Raw genomic sequence first — 26,298 nt, 5'->3', positions numbered from 1 at the left:
GTCGAGCTCCTCTTCCATTGGCAGAGGAGGCTCGAGTTACCCACTGCTGGTCATAAGATTATCGAGGCTATCCATCCCATCCTCGAGGATTGGACGAAAAGGAAGCATGGAGCACTCACGTTCCACCTTGTACAGGTACTTACGAGGCACGGGTGCTTTGGAAGATACCTGTGCAGGGTGGCGCGAAGAGACACCACAGAGGAATGCCACCAGTGCGATAGTCTCAGACACGGTACAACACATGGCTGAGTGCCCGGCGTGGGCGGAGCCTCGCCAGTCACTGGTGGATATTATGAGGCAGGACCTCTCATTGCCCGTCGTGACTAAATTCATGGTGGACAGTGAGAGGGCCTGGCAAGCGATGGTCTCCTTCAGCGAGGAAGTGATGACATAGAAGGAGGCAGAGGAGCGGCTCAGAGAGGAAGCCGAACTGTCATCCCATGCGCCGCAGGAGACTCGGGCGCAGGCGCACGACCGTCGCTTGCCCCCTTGAGTAGGGTCTCCGGTTAATAGACACGGGGAGTCTGTTACCCGCGGGAGAGTAGGTCCTCGAGTGGCAAGCCCTTGTTTACGGCGAGCCTTAAACGGTGTTGGGGCCCCTTTTAGTCCCAGAGCTCGGCCTGCCTTGGCGGGCGCCGTTAGCTTGGTCGCAGTTGAATACGTTCGTGTCCCTGTGCCCAGCAACAACGATTGAGACGGTAAGCCGTGGGGTTTTAGTCTCTAAGAGTCTGACATAACCACCTCACCTCCCCGATCGCGGTGGTATCCATGAGGTTAGGTTAGATTTTTATACATTTCCTTATACGATATTGGAATTATATACAATTCCTAGGAATTGTGCACATTTCCTAGGACATATATGTATTAAATAGTTTTTGAAACAATATTTTATACATTTCCTAAACAGCTTCGGAATTATATAAATTTCCTAGGATTTGTATACAATTCCTAGATTTCATACATTTCCGGTAACATATATACATTATACGTCCGGTAACATATATATACAGTATGGACGTATTAATATATACGTCCATACTGATATTAAAAAGGCGAAAGTGTAGGTATTTGTCTGTCTGTCAATTTTTTTCTCGGCCTATCCGTTTAACCGATTTTGACGAAATTTGGTACAAATATGCCTATTGCAATTTGCATCCCAGAAACAGACATAGGGTATTTTTATAACGGAAACTCATCACATTAAAAAAAAAACTAAATTTACGTGGCGAAAGTCGCGGCCCGCGGGTCTCATCGATTTAGTACATAGAACGCTCTCATTCTGAAGACGGACATAGGGTACTCTTTATCCTGGATAATAATCAAAGGTTCCCGCGGGATTCTTAAAAACTATAAATCCACGCGATAAAATCGCAGACATCCACTACTAGTATTATAAACTAGACAGAAAAGCCAACTATGAGCTCAATTAAATCGATGAAATCATTATTAATCGAAGCCAACTTAATTTGAGAGGAAGACCAATTGAAACGCGATGACATCGAGTCGACAGTTCAATCAAACAATCACTCCACGAACGTTGGGCGATGGTTAATCAAAGTTGATCTGAGGTCAGGCTGCGGGCCAGAGTTCAATATTATTGACTTTGTTAGTGCACGTATTATGTCGCTGACTTTATAGTTTATTTTGATCTATGTTCATTTAATTTTCTTCAATTTTTAGGGTTCCGGACCTCAAAAGGAAAAACCCTTATAGGATCACTTTGTTGTCTGTCTGTCTGTCTGTCTGCCCATCTGTCGTGTCTGTCAAGAAAACTTATAGGGTACTTCCCGTTGACCTGCCAGGTAGGTAGATCTCATAGCAATATAAGAATAGGGTTTTGTGAAAACCTTAAACTATTATGTACTTATTTTATTAATTTTAGAGAAAAGGTATTGTGGTAGGCTATTGAATCTAATTTGAATTTTAAATCACCCACGGATTATTTCTAAAACCAGTTTATTAGTCATCTTCTTCATCTTGATGGCTGTAATATCATTTTAAGATACAAAAACTGTTGATGGCCTAGCTGTAGTAGGTATATTTTTCTGGGGGAAGTCAAACTATATGTGGGATTTTTCCCACCAAACGTCACTCGAGGGAAGCCCCCAGCTCAATTTGCAATGAACTTCCTTTTTTTTATTTCATGTACAATGGAAGAATTTTTTTATGAGATGGAAATGAAAATCAAAGAATTTCCACGGAATTAAAAAAAACCATTCGGCGTAGTCGCGGACATCATCGATCTATATATAGTAGTAAGTAGTTTTCGTAATAAAATCATTCTACAACTCCCAGTGTGAATAAACTGCGTTTGCTATGATGATCTATTTTATAATCATGGACTTATTTATAATATGTAATTTTATGTAAAATAATTCGTAGGTGTAAACTCACACGATTTAAAGTCAATATTAATTTGTGGATCGAGGTTATTTATTACATTACGTTTCGAGCACAATTTCAAGCACGTTTGGAAAGTTAACATTTCTTACAAGATTCTCCAAATTCCTTAGTCTTATGTCAGTATCTCGATTTTGAAATGGGAATCATTGTGCTTTTAAGCTAGGGAACTCCAAACACTGACGCTATATAAATCTGAGCGGGAATTCCGCTTCGGTTCTATAAAATTGGTAATGCGAAATTCCGCGAACCGGGCAGTGTCAAGAATACCCGGGAAAACTCAGATTAAAGCGCTATACTGCTATGCATCTACATGAATCTTAGTCGTCATTGTTATGAAAGAGGTCAAGAAAGAGGTCATAGCGCAGACGCAGTGGATATGACAACTCATCGCCTTAGTAAAGTTCCCACAAATTTTCCTTGAGGATACTTCAATCTTGCATAAAAAACCCTTCGGAAAGGCCGACTAACCGGAAATCTGTTATTCATATTCGTATGGTCCACTGACGTCGTTTACCTTCGCTATTACAAGTATTACACCTTTATTTAGGTAGGTATCTTTCAAAGAAAACAGTAAAGTGGTCACGTCAGTAGATTAAACACCGAAATCTTAGCCATAAAAGCAGAGTCAGAGTGAACTGGAGTGAGGGAGCTCTCAGTTTGATCCTGAACCGACGATATGTCAAATATTAGGCTATGGGTGACGTGAAATCATATACAAATAGGGCTACTAGATGGCTACTAGCGTCAAATGTACTAGCATTTGACGCCTGCCAGTGACATCGAAGCCTCGATGTTTTGTTAGTAGTTCTCTATTGTCGTGAACTGTGGCAGAGAGAGAACTAATAAGAGCGTTTCAAACGCTTCTTTTGACATTTATTGTACTGAAAAAAATATGAGAAATCAGACAATACTATTAGACTACAGGCCCATGCTCAAAAATGGATGGGTCATATGAACCACCAGGTGACGTATACAGGACGATATAAGAGCATAAAATAATAAGATTCAGCACTATGCCGTCACTTGTAAGCTGTCCAACAGAGTGCTGGTGAGAATTCAAAAGTGCAGGTAGAGTGAGTACATTTTGGTCATATATTTTTGTACGGCATTTTTACCATCGATAGATCCATGAAAAATAATAAGAAAGCGCGCAGTGCCGTAAAAAAATGGTGCGCCACAAAGTCAGTAAATTTTTTGATTTTCTGACATTTTCTGGGGTAAATTTGGTCATTTAATTCTGTACGGCACTAGTTTCATACTGTTTCAATACAGCCTCTAATCCATTATTCCGCAACGCCGTACAAAAATCATGCGACAAGGGGAAAAAATTGAGGGTAGCAACCCCCTCTCTTTCCGTGGTCCGGGGGGTGACTTAAAAAAATACGGCTTTGATTCCAAAACATTATCTAGCACTCAAAAGTACTATTAAAAATAATGCCGTCAAAAAATTAGTGTTCATTTGAATGTGTATCAATAATTATCTTAATTTCATGGTATACTTGATTTTTAAAGCTGTAAAATCATTTGACTCTGTACGGCAACTTTTTTTTTAACATGATAGTGTAAAATACTATTGTTGTATAGTATTGCCGTTCAAAAGAAACTGTTCTAAAAAAAATTATAGAGAAATACAAAAACTGAAATTTTTCAAATTATTGCAAAAGTTTAAATATTCATAGATTAATAAAATATAGCAATTTTCTACGCTTTTCCCTTGTTTTAAATAGTATTAAGATAAATAAATCAGGAAAAAAATATGCCGTACATTTTAATGCAGACCATATCTTTTATGCTGATAAAAATGACGCTACCATTTTAAGGGTGTAGTACTTTATGGCCATCTGATACTGTACGGCATTAACATATTTTTGAAGAGAACAATTGATAATATGATAAAATCACTATGCCGTCTAACTGAAGTGAACGGGTGTGTATATAATATCCACATCCCCTACAAACCTTTGGACCAACGAAAATGTACGGCATGTAAAAAAATATTATCTATGCATAAAACACTTTCAAAATAAATTAATTTTATGTTGTTTCAAATCATCCCCCGGACCACGGAAAGAGAGGGGGTTGCTACCCTCAATTTTTTCCCCTTGTCGCATGATTTTTGTACGGCGTTGCGGAATAATGGATTAGAGGCTGTATTGAAACAGTATGAAACTAGTGCCGTACAGAATTAAATGACCAAATTTACCCCGGAAAATGTCAGAAAATCAAAAAATTTACTGACTTTGTGGCGCACCATTTTTTTACGGCACTGCGCGCTTTCTTATTATTTTTCATGGATCTATCGATGGTAAAAATGCCGTACAAAAATATATGACCAAAATGTACTCACTCTACCTGCACTTTTGAATTCTCACCAGCACTCTGTTGGACAGCTTACAAGTGACGGCATAGTGCTGAATCTTATTATTTTATGCTCTTATATCGTCCTGTATATGTCACCTGGTGGTTCATATGACCCATCCATTTTTGAACATGGGCCTGTAGTCTATATTTAACTGACCCGCCCATCTTTGTTCAGGTGGAATTTTTGATCATTTCTTAGTTAGCGGGTCTGCTGCGTTATAGAGAAAACAAAATTCCGACTAAATAGCCGACTTCAATAATAATCACAAACACTAAAACATAAAAAATAATTAATTTATTGCAGAATATAATTGCAGAATATAACTACATATTATGAATACAAGAGTTGTGAAGTTCTATAATAACGTTTTTTGAAGACGGTGCCAACTAGCTTGTCGAACCGGCGACTCTTCACATTTTTTTGTGACTCTACATTGGCACTTCATTGGAGATCAACGGAGATATGAAGTAATATCGCAAAAAAATACGACAATACAAATAGACTAATTGAAAACTTCCTCATCTTTTTGCTGTCGGTTAAAAATATTTTACAATCACCTTGAAGATGGACTTTATGTGAATATCTTTTTATTCTTTACTTTTCTCAACTAATTTAAGGCAAAAGCACAAAACTCGTTTGAAAACAAAAAAAATGGTGTTAAAGAGGCACCTTTAGTTAACTCCAGTTATGTTGAATTCGTATATGTGTAGCAGAATATATTAGCATAGCAGTGATGTCATAGAGCAACGAACAAAATCGGCGCCAAAATACCTACTACGGACGACTTTGAAACAAGAATAACCTTCTGCGCATTGCGTAATGAAACGCGGTTAATCGCGAAAAACACTCGCGTGATTCGATGTGTGATCCGATCCTACTTATCTCTTGGTCCACGCAAGCCGCATGGCCTACTTTTCCAACTCATTTACTTGAATTTTAAAATGGCATCTCAACTGTATCCGACGGATACCGCTGTTGGCACGAAATTCAATGCTAGTCACTTTTAGCACAGATCCGCCGTTGATGCATTAAATCTGCCAAGAGAGGTCAATCGACATTACCGAAAAAACCGTGTTGGTAATTAGACGTACACAGTACAAATAGAAAAACAGATTGAGCCCAGCATTTGCCAAATCAGCGCACATTGCATAATCGATCAGCCACGAGCCTATATTTTTAGATTTACTCGAGGTGAACTATGTATCACAGTTGAATATACGGCTCCAGAATATTTCAACTGATAAGATAGTCCACGATAAGAGCACGTAGGTGAATTCAATGTCAACATATTACGTGCGTGAATTGGGTGTAGATAGGATCCGTCCGAGCTATTCCTCATCTTTAGATTACATAAGAACAGTACCGGATTTTGATTTTATTGGCCGCGCTTAGACGAATTAAATTGTGTGCCCACTGGCTAGTTGATAGGTTCTTGCCGACGTCGCGTTGGATAAACGAATAGACTCGCAAACTAATCATGTACTTAAAAGGCACCATACAATCACAGATGACATGAGTAATAATAATATCACATGATAGACACGACTCAGCGGTTTTAGTTAATACACTTGTTCAAACATCACTGTAATCAGTGATGTTTGAACAAGCGTGTTCATATAACGAAGACAGAACTTTGTAGCTCTATTTGGTTGAAAAATGAATCTAGTTTTATCTTAAAAGGTTTCTGAGGTATTAAGTACGGTGTAAAGAAGCCATAGTCGACAAGTTGCGCCACCTGATTTAAGAATTGTAGCTACTTATCGACGCTATTCAATACATTTAGTGAATTTATGGAAGATTAATGATCCATAGGTATACGAGTACCTACTAGATTATATCCGCAACTTCATCCGCATGGATTTAAGTTTTTGATAATTCCTGTAGGAACTCTGTTATTCCAGGATAAAAAGTAATCTATAACCGTCCCTGGGATGCAAGCTTGGGCCTGTACCAAATAGATAATGCCTACGACGTCATCCAGGTGGATTTATTAAAAATCCAGTGTTAACTCTTTGACTTTCAGGGTCAAAAAGTCTTTGCTTAGATCCATCCCTGGGATGCAAGCTATCTCTGCCTGTACCCGTCAATATCGGTTAAACGGATGGACCGTGAAAAGTTAGCAGACAGACACTTTCGCCCTTTTAAAATTAGTATGAATATGGACACACAATCCAATGGAAAATTTTCACTAGGATTCATTATATTATTACAACACAAAATGACTCTACTTTGTGGCTCTACTCAATATTATATTAACTCAATATTATGTTGTAAGGGTTACAGATCAATTTTTTGTAGTTAGGATTATTTATTCTTCACATTTCAGCACATTGCTGGAATATTCTAATGTTTAAACTATTGTGAGTTATTTCCATTTTAAGTATAGAATGTACCTGCTTATGTATTAATCATAAACATTAATGTCAGCTGATTCATTTTCATCTTCTGAATCAGGAAGTAGATGAAGTATTTGTTCATCAGTTAAATATGACAAATAATCATTTTTGTTAGGTTAGGTACCGAAAGTAGTAGTCATTAGTTCAAAAATTGTACATGTAGGACCATTTTCTTTTCAACACCTCTTTTGCTTGAGAAGGTAAATCTTTCTTTATATTTGAATCAGAAATATTATTATGGTTTATATTATCAAAATAAGTATTTCAATATGTTTCATGTACTTGTACGATGAACAAATACTTGTTCTACTTCTTGATTCAGAAGATGAAAATGAATCAGCTGATATTAATGAAATTGATGAAAGGCAAGTGGCAGGTTACCACGAGGTGAAGGTATTCAGGGTCATCATATATTAGGAAATCAGATTTCAAATCTATTGATACAGATTCTCAGTCTGAAATTTCTGTCAAAAATGTCATTTCCTCCCCTTCCTTACAAAGAGGAAGAGGTTGTGGAATGCAATGTGGTAAACCAGGATTACATATAACTCATTCACAAAGAAGGACTAAATAATAATTGGAATTGTTCAAATATTAACCCAAGGGCCTTTTTAAAGAACCAAAGATATGGGGTTCGAAATATAGACATTTGGCAACAATTATGGGCAAACAAAACAGACTGCAGACAAGCCAAACAAGCTTTCCCTAACATAGACCAACAACAAACTAGCAAACTACTCCACCTGGACATAGGCAAAGTTTACCTTACCTTTAGGTAGGAAGGTGGTGGGACTCATAACGGGGCATAGCCCACTAAACAAATATCTTTTTGCTATAGGTGTCACCAACAGTCCTCTATCATGCCTGCATGGAGGCCAATGAAACACCGACGCACATGCTCTTAGAGTGCGCGAGCGAAGCAGAACAACGAGAGCGCCATTTGAAATCCCCAACCTCACTCCCTGAATGAAGCCCTCGGCAACCTGGCGGTCTATTCGGCGTCTGGAGCGAGCATAGTTGGCTGGAGTGAAGAATTCGGCGGGAAGGACAATGCACGCACAACAAACCGAAATGTTTAAGAGCGGAAACCAGCCCAGAGAGAATTTCTTCTCTCTGGGCTGGTTTCCGTAAGAAAGAATATAGGGTCCAAACTTTGCAAGTGGGCTTTTTGGCATGTCATAAATTCACCCTTTTATCCTATTTATTATATTTCAAACAAATTTGAAAAACTTCAAATACTAAAAGAAAATATCCAAATTTTTGGTTTGGGTCTGAACACCAATAAAAATTAATCCTTTTTTCGTTCTTTGGGTCGTAGTCTGAAGAAAGCAAAAGTTACATTGCGCCGGAGGTTAGAGTGGTTAAGTATTTAAATTAATTATTTCAGTACACGTGCATATAATTAAAATTATGTTGTAAATAATTATTTTATTAAAGATCTAAGTTTAAGTGTTTATCCACTTTAATTTCGGCAAAGGTCTATCTCACTTTTATTCATATTACATAACTTCGAACAGCGAACTCAAAAGGTGGCAAGGAGAAGGAAGGTTATGAAAAAACTCTGTGGAAAATTGTGTGAAAGGCTACAACTAAATGCTATAATAATTAAATATAAAATAAAAGTACCTGTATTTCAATCAATTTAGAAGCTGTGATCCTGAATAGAGCCATTCTTGAAACCGCCGAGCGCTAACCAACACACAACCAAAGTACACTACAGTACACTTCTGACCGATAATAATATTCTGTACTTCTGACTCCGTGCGACACGACTTCGCTATCGGCTACCTACCTATTGATCGGATTACAGTGCCACAAGGCTCTTTTGGCCCGTGGTCAAAATCGGAACTAACACCGCCATCTTGTGAAGTGTCACGCTGTCACCTTGTATTTGGTGTTGTTAAGTAAAAAAACTAAATTTTTCTGATTTTTTTTTTTAATAATATTAAAGCCATTCCATATATTATAACTTCACGATACATCCTGAAAATAAATACAGCATGAATGTGTCTGCATCTTAAAGCTATATTTAACACTAGGTAAGTATAGTATTTGAGCGGGTAAACATGATAGATTACAAGTCCATGGCCTTAGGCCTATCAATGGTTTTTGTTATTTTTTCCTTATGGAACAGAGATGGATTTTCGATTTCTTATTCATATAAAATTAAATAAATCTCACTCGATTTTCAACATTAACATTTTCAATATATTCCCTACAATTGAGGGGGATTTTAATTGCTGGCAACCTTTGTTCTACAACTACTGTCAATGTCATTCAAGTGCCAAAAGATCCTTGTCGTACAATGCGACAAGGATCTTTTGGCGCGTGGCCAAAATCGGAACTAACACCGCCATATTGTAAAGTGTCACGCTCCTTGTATGTAGTGTTGCTAAGTATGAAATCTGAATTTCACTATTTTTTTTGAATATCAAGGCCGATCTACATTCATACATCCTGATAATAAACAAAGACTACAATATTATATCTTTACTATGTTTGAATTGAGAGGGATGTATTTGTAGTGCGCTCCCATTAACCGCCTTCCAAAAAAGGAGGAGGTTTTCAATTCGTCGGAATCTTTTTTTTTTTTTCAATGTATGTTCACCGATTACTCAAAGACCCCTGAACCGATTTGGAATTTTTTTTTGTTTGAAAGGGTATACTGTGCAGGTGGTTCCATATAAATTAGGTGAACATCTGATGAATATCTTCGGAGATGGAGAACAGAACTCCTCAATGGATAAGAGCAAATTGCTCGCGATCAGTGTAATAGCTTAGTAAACAGTAGGGTTTTAACTGGGCATAGCATATTATAGGGGCATCCAGCGGGGCCACTAAAAATTGTGAAATAAAAAAATTTCAAAAGAAAAATAAAACCAAGCATATTAAAACAAAAGTAGAAATCCAAGAGTGGAGCTCGCCTGACTTCATACCTAGGTACATTACACGTGTAGCTAAACAAAAGTTATTTTTTACTTTTTAGTGTTGTGGTTTTTGAAGTTGGTTTTACTTTTCTTTTGAATTTTTTTTATTTGATTACTAACCAATCAAACTTAAATATAGATACGTTCCCAGACTAGGGGGAAAGTGCCTTGAAGGGGACAGGTTTTGAATGGGACAAATAAAATTTAACAGACTACAAACACTGCATTTTTATTTTTAGGAAATGGCAACGCCCCCAACCATAGATAACTTTGATCTAAATTGCAATCAAAGACATTGAAACATGGTGAAATGACAAGAAGTGCTTATGTTTTCTGAGCAATAAAACTATTTTTTTTAAATCAACTTAACTATATTCTCAACTTGACAATATAACTCAATAAACTTAACTCAGTCTCATGATAATCTTAGAATCGCGTATAGTTATAAAACTATTTTTTTTAAATCAACTTAACTATATTCTTAACTTAACAATATAACTCAATAAATTTAACTCAGTCTCATGATAATCTTAGAATCGCGTATAGTTATAAAACTATTTTTTTTTAAATCAACTTAACTATATTCTCAACTTAACAATATAACTCAATAAATTTAACTCAGTCTCATGATAATCTTAGAATCGCGTATAGTTATAAAACTATTTTTTTTTAAATCAACTTAACTATATTCTCAACTTAACAATATAACTCAATAAATTTAACTCAGTCTCATGATAATCTTAGAATCGCGTATAGTTATAAAACTATTTTTTTTAAATCAACTTAACTATATTCTCAACTTAACAATATAACTCAATAAATTTAACTCAGTCTCATGATAATCTTAGAATCGCGTATAGTTATAAAACTATTTTTTAAATCAACTTAACTATATTCTCAACTTAACAATATAACTCAATAAATTTAACTCAGTCTCATGATAATCTTAGAATCGCGTATAGTTATAAAACTATTTTTTTTAAATCAACTTAACTATATTCTCAACTTAACAATATAACTCAATAAATTTAACTCAGTCTCATGATAATCTTAGAATCGCGTATAGTTATAAATCTATTTTTTTTAATCAACTTAACTATATTCTCAACTTAACAATATAACTCAATAAATTTAACTCAGTCTCGTGATAATCTTAGAATCGCGTATAGTTATAAAACTATTTTTTTTTAAATCAACTTAACTATATTCTCAACTTAACAATATAACTCAATAAATTTAACTCAGTCTCGTGATAATCTTAGAATCGCGTATAGTTATAAAACTATTTTTTTTTAAATCAACTTAACTATATTCTCAACTTAACAATATAACTCAATAAATTTAACTCAGTCTCATGATAATCTTAGAATCGCGTATAGTTATAAAACTATTTTTTTTTAAATCAAGTTAACTATATTCTCAACTTAACAATATAACTCAATAAATTTAACTCAGTCTCATGATAATCTTAGAATCGCGTATAGTTATAAAACTATTTTTTTTAAATCAACTTAACTATATTCTCAACTTAACAATATAACTCAATAAATTTAACTCAGTCTCATGATAATCTTAGAATCGCGTATAGTTATAAAACTATTTTCAATAAATTTAACTCAGTCTCATGATAATCTTAGAATCGCGTATAGTTATAAATCTATTTTTTTTTAATCATCTTAAGTATATTCTCAACTTAACAATATAACTCAATAAATTTAACTCAGTCTCATGATAATCTTAGAATCGCGTATAGTTATAAAACTATTTTTTTTTAAATCAACTTAACTATATTCTCAACTTAACAATATAACTCAATAAATTTAACTCAGTCTCATGATAATCTTAGAATCGCGTATAGTTATAAAACTATTTTTTTTAAATCAACTTAACTATATTCTCAACTTAACAATATAACTCAATAAATTTAACTCAGTCTCATGATAATCTTAGAATCGCGTATAGTTATAAAACTATTTTTTTAAATCAACTTAACTATATTCTCAACTTAACAATATAACTCAATAAATTTAACTCAGTCTCATGATAATCTTAGAATCGCGTATAGTTATAAAACTATTTTTTTTTAAATCAACTTAACTATATTCTCAACTTAACAATATAACTCAATAAATTTAACTCAGTCTCATGATAATCTTAGAATCGCGTATAGTTATAAAACTATTTTTTTTTAAATCAACTTAACTATATTCTCAACTTAACAATATAACTCAATAAATTTAACTCAGTCTCATGATAATCTTAGAATCGCGTATAGTTATAAAACTATTTTTTTTTAAATCAACTTAACTATATTCTCAACTTAACAATATAACTCAATAAATTTAACTCAGCTTATCATGATAATCTTAGAATCGCGTATAGTTATAAAACTATTTTTTTTTAAATCAACTTAACTATATTCTCAACTTAACAAACAAAAAAATCAGTCTCAAGATAATCGAATCGCGTATAGTTGTGTGAGCGGCGCGAGGGGCGTCCCCGGCCCCGCATGCCTCGCCCACGCGGTCCATTCCCGCTATCTGTAACAACATTAATGTCATATTGAGGATGACTCTTGTGCACAATCTCTTTAAGCTAAACTACATTGACAGGACTAAGTCTAATGCTATCCTTTTCTGTTGGGAGTATAATGACAAAGATAGCAATATTATTTAGACGGATCATTGCAGTTTAGGAAAAATCAGCCATATTGGCGTCGATTTTGATGTTTTTCTCTAAACTAAATTTTAAGTATTGCTGCATCTTTTTCTTTTTGATATTGCTAAAAAAGGATGGAGAATATATTTTAAAATAAAGACTAATGCTACTCTAAAATTTAAACAGTATGGTCAAGAGTAGCGCCTAAAGTCACGAGGTTTGATAGTTTTAAATTAATTTAAGTTTGCCAGTCCTTTCCTTAATACATTGGTCAGAAAAAGATGCGAATACTAAACTATAGTTATCAGAATCAGTGGCGTCGATTCTCATGTTTTTTCTTTAAATTTTATTTAGAGTATCTGCATCTTTTTCTTTTTTATATTGCTAAAAACGGACGGAACAAGAATTTTAAATTTAAAGACTCTAAATTTTAATGCACGCTAGCGACTGGCAGCTAAAGTTACGAGGCTTGACAGTTCTAAATTAGTTTGTCTGTCCTTTTCTTATTACATTGATAGAAAGAAGGTGCGAATACTTTAAATTTTAGTTTTGTTTAGAATCAGTACCATTGTTGCTAATTCTGTTCTACACAATTTCTAAACTAAAATATTAGGTCAAAATTTATGCTATTCCATTCATAATGCTCCCAGTGAAAAGGCACTAAATTTAGAGATTAGATTTGTCAGTTTAGAGATTGTGTACAGCAGAATTAGCTATATTGTGGCTGATTTTGTTGTCCACAATCTCTAAACTGACAGCTTATAATTTATTGTTACCCCTTTCGTAATTCTACCTGCGGAAAAGGATAGCCAAAGATAGTCTTTAGGGGGATTAGAGAGGATAGGATTAGATAGATTAGGATAGAAAAAGAATGAAAAAGAGGACAGGGAAGCACTTATCTCTATTAGAGATCTGTACTGGTGACCCTTGGTAGTGCGAGAGGTTGTAAAGGGATTAGAATAGGAAGTCTGTTTAATCGAGATGGTTCTTAGGTATGTTTGTACTACTACTAACTAGTCAGTAACAGACGTACTACTGACTGACGTACTACTACGCCGGCCAAGAGCGGATTGGCAAACTTCACACATCTTTGACAACTCTGACATGCAGGTTTCCTCACGATGTTTTCCTTCACCTTTAAAGCAAGTGATATTTAATTATTTCAATCGCACATAACTTCTAAAAGTTAGATGTGCGTGCCTGCGATCGAACCCCCGATATCCGATTAGGAGGCGGACGTCCTAACCACTAGGCTATTACAACTATTAATCGAATCCTAACATTACTTATTGTTTATGTCGTAAAAGGTGCCTTATTATGTTAAACATATTTTACAAGTTTGTTTTATTCGATTTTTGGTACAGGAGACCCAGTTTTAGATTGACTTGTTTGCTCGTAAACAAAAAATTATTTTAAAATATAAGAGTCACCTTCCATTCCGCCTAGGAACATAATGGGTAGGAGTTGAAGAAACTATGCTATTGTCACTGTCATCGGCACCGCTGAAAGTGCCGCTTGCTGTCAAAATAAATACAATTTAAAATTATTCCGATAAATCAACAGAAATAATAAAAAATGTGCGCGCGGTTACACAACCACGAAAGGAACAAAACTTGTATGGGATTATGTGCCGGCTAAGACGGTGCCTGTGACACTTAAAACGAAGTGTGACTTGGTTTGAAGGTACCAATATTATAGTTAGCGGGGAAATCGAAAAAGGGCATTGCATATTCTAGCAGTGTGTATTCCAAACTAGGGAGCGAATCGCTTCGGTCCGTGTAATTCCGACTAGCACAGAAAGACGTTGCTAGAGGGTAGTAAAGGATTGATCATTGGTTTGAACTTTGAACAACACTGTTGATGCCGCGGCGACTCCTGCGTCACAAGTGTACATACGCTCGGTGCCGCTGCTGATGACCTCGATCAGCTGGTGCGCGGGCGCGGGCTCGCTGTCGGGCTCGTGCGCGGCACTGGCCCCGCTGTCGCCGAGCTCGCTGCCCTCGCTCTCCCCCGCGCCGCCCGCCACCGGCGACTCCTGCAACACGATTTAGCTCATATAAGATGCCCTATTCTTCGCCAAACGGAAGGTAGTGAGACATTTGCTATCTCTGTCAATCATAACCAACGAATTTTTTCTTCTAACAGCGCTTATCTTTTCCTTAATTTGGCCCAACTGGGTTGCATGAAGAAGAAGGTTCCATCCAGTCATGTCTGAGAAAATATCCCAAATAAATGAACTTTGTGTATTTAAAGGTTAAAAAAATTGACACTTAATAATGAAAATTATTAAACTACTGCGTAAGTCTAAACATAAGTCTAAACAAAGTTACATAAAAAATTCTAAAATAGTGCTATCCTTTTTATAATGTTCCCTGTAAAGTATGAAAGCATTACTTCGAGACATTATCTTACTTGTTTAGAGAATGTATACAAAAATCTTACTGCAGGTCTTATGATCTACCAGTTACACATCTCCGTTTTGTGAGAGGAAACCTAATGAAGACAGACTTCAATATTATTGTTTATTTTGAGAAGAAAATAGTCACCTGTAGTGTTCCGTTCTCCGCGTCGGAAGAGGAAGAGGAATCAGAAATAGTGTCTTCTTCTTCCGAAGAAGAAGAGTAAGCAGAAGGAGATTCTGTTTCCTCTTCTTCTTCACCGCCTTCAACCTCCTGCTCCTCCTCTATGTCTTCGTCCTCTTCGCCCTCTTCGCCCTCCTGGTGTATAAATACAAACAAAGTTACTTTATATTTTACTCAAGTGTTCTAAAAAAATGAAGAATACATCTTACGCAATTATTTCCATCTCTAAACTGAACGAGATTGACAAGTCTAATTCTAATGCTATCTATGTCCACATGTTACTGAGAAAAAGGATCTTGGCAGACTCAGACAGATGGACAACTACAATGGTTTTGATTTGATTTTCCAAAATCAAATCAAAACTTATTTATTTAATGTGGGACAAATAGTGTCTCTCATGCTACGTCGGTGACTCTATACCCAGGTTTGGTATGAACAACCGGCATGAAACACTTGCTCTTTTTATGTCATAAAAAGGTACAATATGTAGCAATACACTGCACCATCGGGGGCAACTGAAAGCTCAGTCGGTTTCGTTGACGCAACTTTGTCGGTAAGTAATTCACCAACTATTGTTTATTAGCCTCGACTTAATAAGTGATTTAAGATAAATTACACAATGGTTATATTTTCATGTTGACAAATCTAAAAATTCTTTTGATACTTTTGAGGTACGGAACCCTAAAAAGAATAACAAATAGTTTACCCTGTACATGGTGCCTGTGCATCGCTCGTCGTCTTCCTCCGAATCAACTACGATGACGCCCTCGTCGTCTTGGTCGCAGCGCGACGACGTCGGCACCTGGTACTCCACCTCCACTGAACGCTCAAAGCCCTATCAAACAAGTTATAAACAGAGAAGGTTAATACAAAGCGTAACCTACCGCTGACTAGAACCAAAATATGTTCACCAATGAATTAATCCTAATATCCCAATCCTACTAATATTATAAATGTGGATGTTTGTTACTCAATCACGCAAAAACTATTGGACGAATTTGGCTGAGAAATGGAGATAGATTATATCCTGGATTAAAACATAGGCTACTTTTTATCCCGGAAAATCAAAGAGTTCCCGCGGGATTTTGACAAACGTAAATCCACGATGACGAAGTCGAGGGCATCAGCTAGTATAGTATAATAATCGCTGTGCATGCGGCGCACGGGCGGGCGCCGCCGGGCTGCACGTGCGTCGTGCTCACTGGAACATACCTGAACTCGTATCCGTTTGGCAGTGAGCGGTCGCTGTTGCATGCGGCGCTTGGGCGGCCGGATGCCGGGCTGCGCATGCGACGTGCTGACGCCGAGCACGGCGTGCGTAGTGCTTACTCCCGGCGCCGTATGCGACGTTGTGACGCCTGGACACATATTATTGTTATTTGACAAACTTTGCATTATAGAAAACGGCAACTTTGCACTTGACAATGATATGTTTTTTTTTTTAAATAAAATAGCGAGCAAACGAGCAACTCTTGTATACATAATATAGTCAGTAGTAAATTAAATATTTTTTAGTTTTTAGTGTGTGCTTATTGAAGTCAGGTTTTCTTTTTAAAATTTTTAAACACTAAACATGCAAGTGCTCGGGTTACCAGTTTTTTGCTATAAAAACTAGTATAAATGCGAGAGGGTGACTGTCTATCTGCTTTGCACGATCCATCTGTTTAACCAATTTTGATGAAAGGTACAGAGATAGCTCGCACCCTGAAGACGGAAATGGGCTACTTCGTAATCCGGAAAATCAAAAAGTTCCTAGGGGATTTTAAAAACCTTGCCACCAGACGTAGTCGCAGGCATGACCTAATAATGAAATACATGACACATTTCCCCACCTGGAGCCGCGTGCGAGGTGCTGACGCCGGGCGCGGCGTGCGAGGTGCTGACGAGCGGCGCGGCGTGCGACGTGCTCACCGGCGCCGACGCGGACGTCGGGCCCGCGCTCACTGCTCCTGCAATATAATACCAGATTTGAATTATTCAAAGTTAAACCTATATTATATGGGTACGAACAGGTTCTTTATACATTAGGAACATTCCATTTTTACCAAACTAAGGGAGAGTGTAGTGTTTAGCAGTTACGATGGTTCATTGTTACTCATTAGATTTTTATAAATGAGGTATTGGTGGCTGATTTGATGATCCGGCTGTATGACGTCATAACAAAATCGATATGGAAGAATTCTCTAATGACAGAATAGTGATAGGATATCGCGTACTATAACTGCATGAAACTCAAACAAAATGACGGTTACCAGCAGGCGTGGCGGGCGCGGGTTGCGGCGCGGCGCAGGTTACTAGGCGCTAATTACATGCATACAAGTAATTGCAATCCTGCGCATTGCTAGAGCGAGCTGTAAGTCAGATCCACGCTCTTTAATAGATTGTTTAAATTTGTGTAAAGGCAAGTCTAAAATTGATTATTATTGTATACTAGATGATGCCTGCAGACTTCGCCCGCATGGATTTTAGGTAGTTCGAAAATTCCCGTAGGAACTCATAGCTTTTCCGGGATGAAAAGTTGCCTATGTCAATTACCGGGACGCGAGCTACCTCTATACCAAATTTCAAATAAATCGGTTAAATGGATGGGCCTATAAGATTCCCGTGGGAACTCTTTAATTTTCCGGGATATAAAGTAGCCTGAAATGTAAGCTAATCCTGTACCAAATTTTATCAAAATCGGTTAAACTTTTGCACGTGAAAAACTAGTAGACAGACAGACACACTTTCGCATTTATAATATTAGTATGGATATGGAAGCATGAATTGACAACACTAACAAATAAAGAAAAGATGACACTGATAGACAGGAACTTACCAGCCATAGGTTTGATGTTTGCTGTCGGAGGATCAGTTGTAGTTTTCTCTGTTGTAGCTTGTTGTTTAGATTTATTCATATTTACAGTTTTGAGTGTCTCGATTTCTTGCTTTAGTTTTTCATTGTTAGCTTTTTCCGCATCTAACAGCTTTTGTACTTCAGTCAATTGCTCTTCAACTTTCTTTGTGTTTTCTGCTATCGCTATACCTGCAGCAGTTCCTTTATCTTCTTTCTTTTGCTTTTCCTCTTCTACTGATTTGACAAGTTCTTCACATTTATAATTTTTAGCAATCTTACGGATTTGATTTTCCTTATTCCTTATATCAGATAGAGAAGCTTCTCTGTTATTGATCTCCTCGGCCAGCCTGGCATTTGTATCAGTTGCTGTTTTATTTTCTGCTCTAATTTTTGCTAATTCTTCCGTCAAACGTGACATATCATCTTTAAGAACTTGCAGTTCTTCATTAAGTTTTTTATTTTCTTCTACGACATTATTCTGTTGACGTGCAAGCAATGAGTATTGTTCTTCTAATTTGGATTTTTCAACTTTTAGTGCACCTAACTCTTCACTTACTTTTCTAAGATTTTCTTTCTCATTTGTCAGCATTTTAGCAAGAGTTTCTCTTTCATTTTTCAAGCGTTTCCAGTCTTCAGAACTTGTTTTGTTGGCGCGCTCCACGAGAGCATTTACTCTTGTCCTCCATCTTGCAGAATCAGCCTTCAAGACAGTGTTTTCGGAAAGCAATGTTTCATTCTTAGATTTGTAATCACCTATCTTTTCCTGAAGTGGACCAAATTGTTCTTCTAATGATTTTATGTTAAGTGTCAATTCTTCCACTTGATTTTTTAATGTATCACGCTCTTCGCGTAAACTTCTATTACTGTCTGTTAAAGCATCCAACGTCTCCACTTTTCTTAAGATATCAGACTGTCTATTCACTGTTACCATACTAACTTCGGATTTCTCTCTTTCAGCTGCTAAAGATAATTTACAATCATCAAGTTGTTTTTCAGTAATTTCTAACTGTGATTTTAATCGCATAGTCTCTGCTTGTAATATTTCAAACTTAGCTACTGCAATATCTTTTTCTTTTCGCAACAATTTAATAATCTGTAACAGTTGTTCAGAGGATTTCCCATCCTCAGTATAAGATATATTGATGTTAGAATCGTTAGCAGATTCATTCATACTCTCCGAATAAGATCTAGATGCATGAGAAACTGACAGCCGTGTACCTAGTGCTTGGATTTGTTCATGCAGCAAAGAATTTTGATCATTAAGATCTTTCAAACGCTGAGCTAGCTGTTCATTTTCCCCAATAAGAATCTTTTCTCTTTCAATTAATGACATTTTCTCTGATTCCATTTTCTCTACTGTATTATTTTTCAAAGCTACTAGTTCATTAAGCTGATTTTGTGCTCTTGACAACTCTTCTTTTACATTAGATAATGTTTGGATGTCTGAAGAATGTAAAATCATTTCATGTGTATATTTGTCTTCAGCCATTTGAACAGCCTCTGATAACTTCGTGATTTCACTACGCGAACTTTCTAATTCAGAACGACAGTTGTCATAATTAGCCAATGTGTTCTTTAATTCTTCTTTCACATTTTCTAATTCATTTTTCAAACTGATGTTTGCAGTGGAATATTCACCATTAGCTTGAAGAGAAAGCTCTGCTTCTAATTCAGAACACTTATCTTCAAGAAGCTGTAACTTTTCTGCATGTTCAGTAAGCTTAGCCTCAGTTTCCAATTTATATTTTTCATATTCTGAATTTAAATTTTTCAGTTCTTTTTCAGCATTTTCAGCGATGTCACAATATTGTTTAATGTGTTCTTTTGCAGTGTTGAGCTGTTCTAAAAGAGACTTTATTTCATTATCTCTATCTGACGATTTAATTTCAAGTTCTTTAATTTTCTTTATAGTATCTAGCGATCCATCAGTATTTGGTGACAATGCAACTTTAAGTTTTTTGGTTATTTCTTCATTTGCTTTGTCTTTCTCAATTAAGTCATTTCTGAGTTGCTGAATTTCTTTTCTCATCGCATTTGCTGCGTCTTTCTCTTCTTGCATGCGTGATTTAGCAATTGCTGTTTGGCGCTCTAAATGAGGTGCTAATTCTCTAAATCTGTCCTGTTCTTCTTGCAATCTTCTTCTTAAAGCTGCACATTCACGAGTGGCTTCATCGAATCTTGTTTCTATTTTAGCGTGATTTTCGGTTTCAACGCGTTGCAAGCTTGTTTTTATCATTTCTAAATTTTTCAAAAGCAAAGACTGACCTTGTCGCTCTCTATTTATTAATTCTTTTTCAGTCTGCAAGCGCATTTCCGCATCTTTTAATAACTTATTTTCTAACTTTAGGTTTTCAACTTGTATTTCTGCACTTGCTAGCTTTCCCTGTGCATTTAAAACTTCATCTCTTAAATGTTGCAATGAAACTTCGTGTTTAGCAATAGTAGCATTGTATGCTTTATTTTTATCTTCTAATGATGAAATTTGTTTTTTGTATGTGGCAATGTTGGTTTGCAATATTTTTAATCTTTCAATATTATATTCTGAAGTTGACGCACTTTTACTACTTGCTGCTGTTAATTTTGCTATTTCTTGTCTCATGTTGTCAATCTGCTCAAATAACATTCTCTCGTTCGTAACTTTTTCTTCTTTGTAAGTTTTATATTCAACTTTTAAAAGCTCAAGTTGTTTTTCAGTTTCCTTATATTTTACTTCAAAATTTGAAACTTCGGCTACAGCAGGTTTCTGAGGATTTTCTGATGAGTTCATTATAAGTGATTCATCCTTTTCCAAATCCGAAGTATCTATGTCTGAAGACATTTCATGACGTTTGCCTTTCATATGATCATGATAGAGCTTTTTAAACATATCACGTTGTCTTATTAGGCCATTTATCATTTTAGTTTGTCTTTCTTGAGCTTCTGTTAGTTCAGTGACTCTTTGTTTCAAAGCTTCGTTTTTTTTCTCCATTTCTCCACTCTCAAATTGTTCTTTATGGCGTTCCAACTCTTCTTGTATATCTGTTAGCTCACGAATCATCCGTAAAAGTTTTTGATTATTTGCTTGCAGCTCTTGAACATTACTAAATGTCACCAATGTCTTCGATATTATCCCTGAGGAACTCATCTCAGAAGAATTTGTAATATTAGTAGTATTTGATGAATCATGATCCCCATTATGTAGCTCACCTCGAGTATGTTCTATTTCTTTTAACAAAAAGCAAACTTGCCTACCTAAATCAGCCAGTTCACCTTTTAAGCGATTATTTTCACGGCTGTAGTGATTAGAAATTTTAGATGCTTCACAGTAATCATCCCTTAGCTTGTTACATTCAATAACTAAAAACTCTATTTGTTGTGTCAAAGCTACATTGCTCTCCTTTGCTTCCAGATATTCTGCTCTCTGTTTTTGTAACAAGGGGGCTTTTTCTTCAAGTTCTTGGACAATTTTATGAATAGTTATATTAAGTTGGCTATTTTCTTCTTTTTTCTGGCTTAACTCATCAGTAACTGTAACTAATTGTGAATATATTTGAGTCAATGTCATGCCTGATTTCATGACTTTACTAGCAGTGGCTGCAGATGGGGCCAAATCGCTAAGTGCCATATCCAGATTTTTTGCTGTAGCAGCTTTTAACAAATCATTTGCATGTTCTAGTTCGTTTTTCAATGAGGAAATAATTTCATTTTTTTTGTCCATCAGCTCTTCATGGTCCACTTCAGCCTGTTTATACTTTGTTTCAAGATCACCATATTGTTCAGTAGCTTCATTGAGCAGTTTTTGTAATTCTAAAATGCCTTCAGTTAATTCAGTGGTTTTTGCCTCAGCATCATCATGCATAATTTTATATATATCAGACAATTTTGATTTTGCATCTATTTCTTTTTTATAATTTTCTGACATCTTATTTTCTATTTCTCTTTGTTCCATTACGCGTTGTGCTAAGTGTTCAGCCCGGTTATTTAAATGCTTTTTAGTTTCATTCAATTGCTCAATTGTTTCATAAGCTGATTTTAACTCTTCAACTTTTTCTGCAAGTTGTGCTTCCAGGCTTACAAGTCTACTAGTATTATTTAGTCTTATAGTTTGTAATTCCGTTGTAAGTCTATTTACTTTTTCAGTTAGTGCAGTAATTTGAGAATTTAACAAAACCCTTTCTTGATCCAAACGCTTTTCTCGGTACTGAAGAGAAAGTTCTTTACTTTGTATTTCATCATTCAAAGCTAATGCTTCACATTTAGAATCTATAGCAGCGCGTAGCTGTTGAGACAATGATATTTGATTAGCTGTTAGTCTTTCAATCTCAGTATCACGCCTTTCTAATATTCGGGTTAAGTCATTTCTTTCATCAACTGCAGCATCTCTAGCACTGTTAAGAGAAACGGCTTCATTTTCTAACCATGTTATTTTCTCCCGAGCTTTTTCTAAATCTGTATTTAGAGATATAACTTGCTTTTCCAGTTCTGTGATAGTTTCGGTAGATACCTGTAATTTCTTGGCAGCATCTTCATATTTTGCTGTTAACTCAAGGGTAGTTGCTTCAGTTGCTTTTATTTTTTCATCTATAACAATAAAATAAACATGTTTTTACACAAGGGACATAAAGTGCATAGTGATTTGCATTAAAGATAGACAATTTTGACAAAATAGACTTTAACTTCAAAGTTGTGATTGTAAAGCACATTTTGCAATTTATACTACAAATTAGGAAATCAAGGCAATCAATTGTATATATATTGTAATTTAAAATTTTAATTTGAAATTACAATATACAATTGATTTCCTTGACATATTTAAAAGCTAAACATATCAGCAGGTAACTCTGAAAAATGCTAGAGTTATTGATCATTTTGTTTTTCATAAAAATGGCATTTTTTTAATTTTCATGGCAACTATTTTGAAATTCTTATAACAGTGAAACCTGTTTAACTGGGGCTTGGAAATTTGAGAAACTTCTATTATTATTGATAATTATAATAGGGTCCCAAAACTTTTACATTGAACTCCCTGTTACTGGGAATTTAAAGACCATGTTAACTGAGATTAGATTTCAATGATTTTTTCAATGTTTACCTCTATAGTTAGGACTTCATAGCTGAATAACCCATATAAGCGAGACAATTTATCCGGTTTTTTCTTTTATGTAAAAATTGTGTAGCATAAAATATGCTATTCCTTTACATACATAATATGTATGTATTAAAATTTTAACCTCTTTATATGATAAAATACATTTTGACCTCTTATAGTGGGACCCTCTCTAACTAAGACAACTGTCATGTTAACCTGCCTATTTGGGAAACTATGTGAATAGAAAACCTCTAGTATAATTCATGATAAATATAATTCTAGGTCCATTGAGATCCCAGTTAAACAGGTTCATTCTGTGAAAATTTCCGCACTCTACCTATTACAGTTCACAAGATACAGCCCACAAACAGACAGACAGACAGACACTGGAGTCTTGGTAATAAGGTCCCATTGACACCTTTCGGGTACAGAATCCTAAAAAGTACTTAATGCTAATATTTCCAACATTTTTAAAATTCTGGATATCAGATATCCCAATTTATAAAAGTACTAAAAATATTTGCTCAAAGATTTGGTGATTAGGAATTTGAAAGTTTCATAATTTCTATTTTGTTACTTTGACAAAGTGCCATTTTTCTCCAAAAAACACTGCAAATTTCGGCCTGCAGATTATTTCAATATTTTTTGATGTCCAACAAGTAACGACATACAACAATTCACAATTAATGGAAAATTTGCTGAAGAAACTCAAAATATGAGTGCAAACGAGAATTTTCAGAAGCCTGATATTTTCATAAAAAACTGTTTAAGGAACAAAATTTCACATACATGTATTAATAGCCATCTACATAGCCAGACTTTAGCAGAATTATTTAACAGTAAACTCTTATTTCCCAGATCACTCTAACCTTTAACTACTCTAAATTCAAACTCATAACTTGGTAAATTTCGCCCATAAAATATACAGGGGTCATTTAATTTAATGACTTGAGTGATTGAGTAACACAAACATCCATACATCCACACTTTCGCATTTATAATATTAGTAGTATTGGGATTTTGTCACAGCAAAAAAAAAACTTGTTGTTCCTTGTAAAAAAATATAAACTCCTCACATTGCCGTCTTTATACATATATGAAACGTCTGTGTTCATACATAAGAATTTGGAGTATTTTGTCAAAAAATCCAATGTAAACCAAAATAGTATTACAAGGAATCAAGATAGACTAATAATGCCACAATATAATCTAAAACAAACTCAAAAATCGCCTTACGCAATGAGCATTCAAATTTATAATTTAGATATAAATATAAAAAAGCTACGGACAACATTTTTTAAAAGGAAGCTCTTTCAGTGGTTGTGCGATAAATCGTTCTACTCTATTTCAGATTTCCTTAATTATATATCTTGGAAATCATAGTGCTTCATTTATTTTATACATATAATTAGTTTGTTGTAATTTTATATAATTCTAGTTTTAGTTTATTAGTTGTAATTTTATAGAATAAAATTTGATAGAATTATTATGTAAAGAACATAGTAATAATCAACATTGAGTAATATACCCTACATTATTTGTTGTAATACAAATAAAAAATACCTGTAGAGTATATTATTAATATTTGCATACTGAAGTTTCAGTAAATATGCAGGGACTATTTTAGATTATAAGACCTTTGTTAACAACACATATTTAGCAAATAAATAAATTTCATTTCATTTCATTTATCATCTTTCCCCAACATCCTACTTTCCTATCCTAGCAAAACAACTTAAATATGTTTCATGATATGCTTGTACTTGACGTCAAAAATAGGTACCTTATGGAAAACAGGTTTAGGTTGGACAAGCTTGTCATAGCTTGCTAGGTACTATGCCAGCCAAGTAACCTCCTAGTGCGCCTGGGTGCTGCAGGCCCCTTTTGGATATGTCCGAGGGGAAGAGCAGTATTCTGAAAGCGAACAACGGGACGCAAGCGACATGGGTGTGACCGCCGCCTGTTGGCCTAGCCATCGGCCTGTTCTCACCCGTTCAGTAGTCCCTGGGTCGTGATGCACACCTCATTGGTGCGTTTTAGACGCGCAGTGAGGGGAAATCGCGAGTGGGTCCCCGGTGGAGGATTCGCCTCGGCGGATGTCGCTGGCTGGGACGCGGTTGATAACTTCGATGTTCCCGTGAACCAGTCGCAAGGCGACGCGCAGTAGCGCCGCTGGGTTTTAGCGGGTATTCCGGCCAGCTCTCGGTCGGCAAGTCCTACATACCCGACCCGTTCCCGGGAGGTATGCGTAAACGCATTTCCCGGCGTGAAAAAAAAGAAGGTACCCTACTTGCCGAATTGGAAGCTAGGGTAGGCAAAAATTGTTTGTACCCATTACTGCATTTACATTCAATCACTAAATGGTTTAATTACATAGCCTCAAACTAGACTAATTTGTATATTCAAAACAATTGGCCGGTAACTTACCGATTTGTGATTTACTGGTTTCATGCAAAGCCTTAGATGTTAGATATTCTTCAAATTTTTGGTCAATGTATGAATTTATTTTATCAGCAATTGCATGAGGAATATTAGAGATTTCGGTTTCTGATAAAACATTTAGTAAATGGTATTTTTCACCGACTTCCACACTCGCAGCCTCCATTTTCTTTTCTGTTACCGTTGACAATGGACAAAGAAAAGAGGAGTTAAAGCAGTGTTGCAATTTGCCAACTCGGATAGAAGATAAAATATACAGTTGTCACGGGTAACATTGTAAGCATATCAAGCATGCAAAAACAATTTTTTTAAATAAGAAGCATTCATCGTTTATGCAATCAACAAAAGAAATAAAATATGTAACTGGATATTTTACTAAAGATAAAGAAAGTGAAGTAACTAACTATGTACTATTCTCATAAGAAAGTTGATTCGTACAAAAAGTTTTATGTACAATATATCGAAATTTTGCTTAGTGTACTATACAGGTTAACTATATGAAAAACTAAAAGACCACCACCACAAGACCACAAAAAGGTGTTTTTTCACCCATAACTTCAATTTTCACCCCTTTAAAAAAACCAGCCAAGTGTGAGTCAGACTCGCGCACTGAGGGTTCCGTACCCG

The 26,298-nt window shown here is 35.6% G+C and overlaps 2 protein-coding genes and 1 long non-coding RNA gene across 3 annotated transcripts in view; all 3 read right to left on the bottom strand.

The window, feature by feature from the left end:
• The window catches only part of LOC123880561 (probable citrate synthase 2, mitochondrial), a 35,911-nt gene extending 26,939 nt beyond the window's left edge, over window positions 1–8,972 (bottom strand). The window contains exon 1 of the mRNA XM_045928744.1: window positions 8,788–8,972. Coding sequence (XP_045784700.1) covers window positions 8,788–8,832 — 45 coding nt within the window. The 5' untranslated portion in view covers window positions 8,833–8,972. The remainder of the gene's footprint in view (window positions 1–8,787) is intronic.
• Window positions 8,973–10,966: 1,994 nt separating this feature from the next.
• LOC123880593 lies at window positions 10,967–14,686 on the bottom strand. Its single transcript, XR_006799290.1, has 3 exons — window positions 14,643–14,686; window positions 14,177–14,264; window positions 10,967–12,628 (listed from the first exon to the last, which is right to left on the bottom strand). It is a non-coding gene; the product is annotated as an uncharacterized LOC123880593 (long non-coding RNA).
• A 582-nt stretch (window positions 14,687–15,268) lies between these two features.
• On the bottom strand, window positions 15,269–25,208 carry LOC123880519 (nucleoprotein TPR-like). The gene is made up of 7 exons (XM_045928667.1): window positions 25,085–25,208; window positions 22,096–22,724; window positions 18,147–21,984; window positions 17,161–17,277; window positions 16,541–16,686; window positions 16,035–16,163; window positions 15,269–15,463 (listed from the first exon to the last, which is right to left on the bottom strand). The coding sequence occupies exons 1-7, from the start codon at window positions 25,206–25,208 to the stop codon at window positions 15,269–15,271; spliced, it is 5,178 nt and encodes a 1,725-aa protein (XP_045784623.1).
• Between the last annotated feature and the right edge of the window lie 1,090 nt (window positions 25,209–26,298).

Source organism: Maniola jurtina, chromosome Z (genome assembly GCF_905333055.1).
Source record: "Maniola jurtina chromosome Z, ilManJurt1.1, whole genome shotgun sequence".
NCBI lineage: Eukaryota > Metazoa > Arthropoda > Insecta > Lepidoptera > Nymphalidae > Maniola > Maniola jurtina.
Note: the sequence above shows the minus strand (reverse complement) of the source record. Positions and strands in the feature narration are given on the sequence as shown.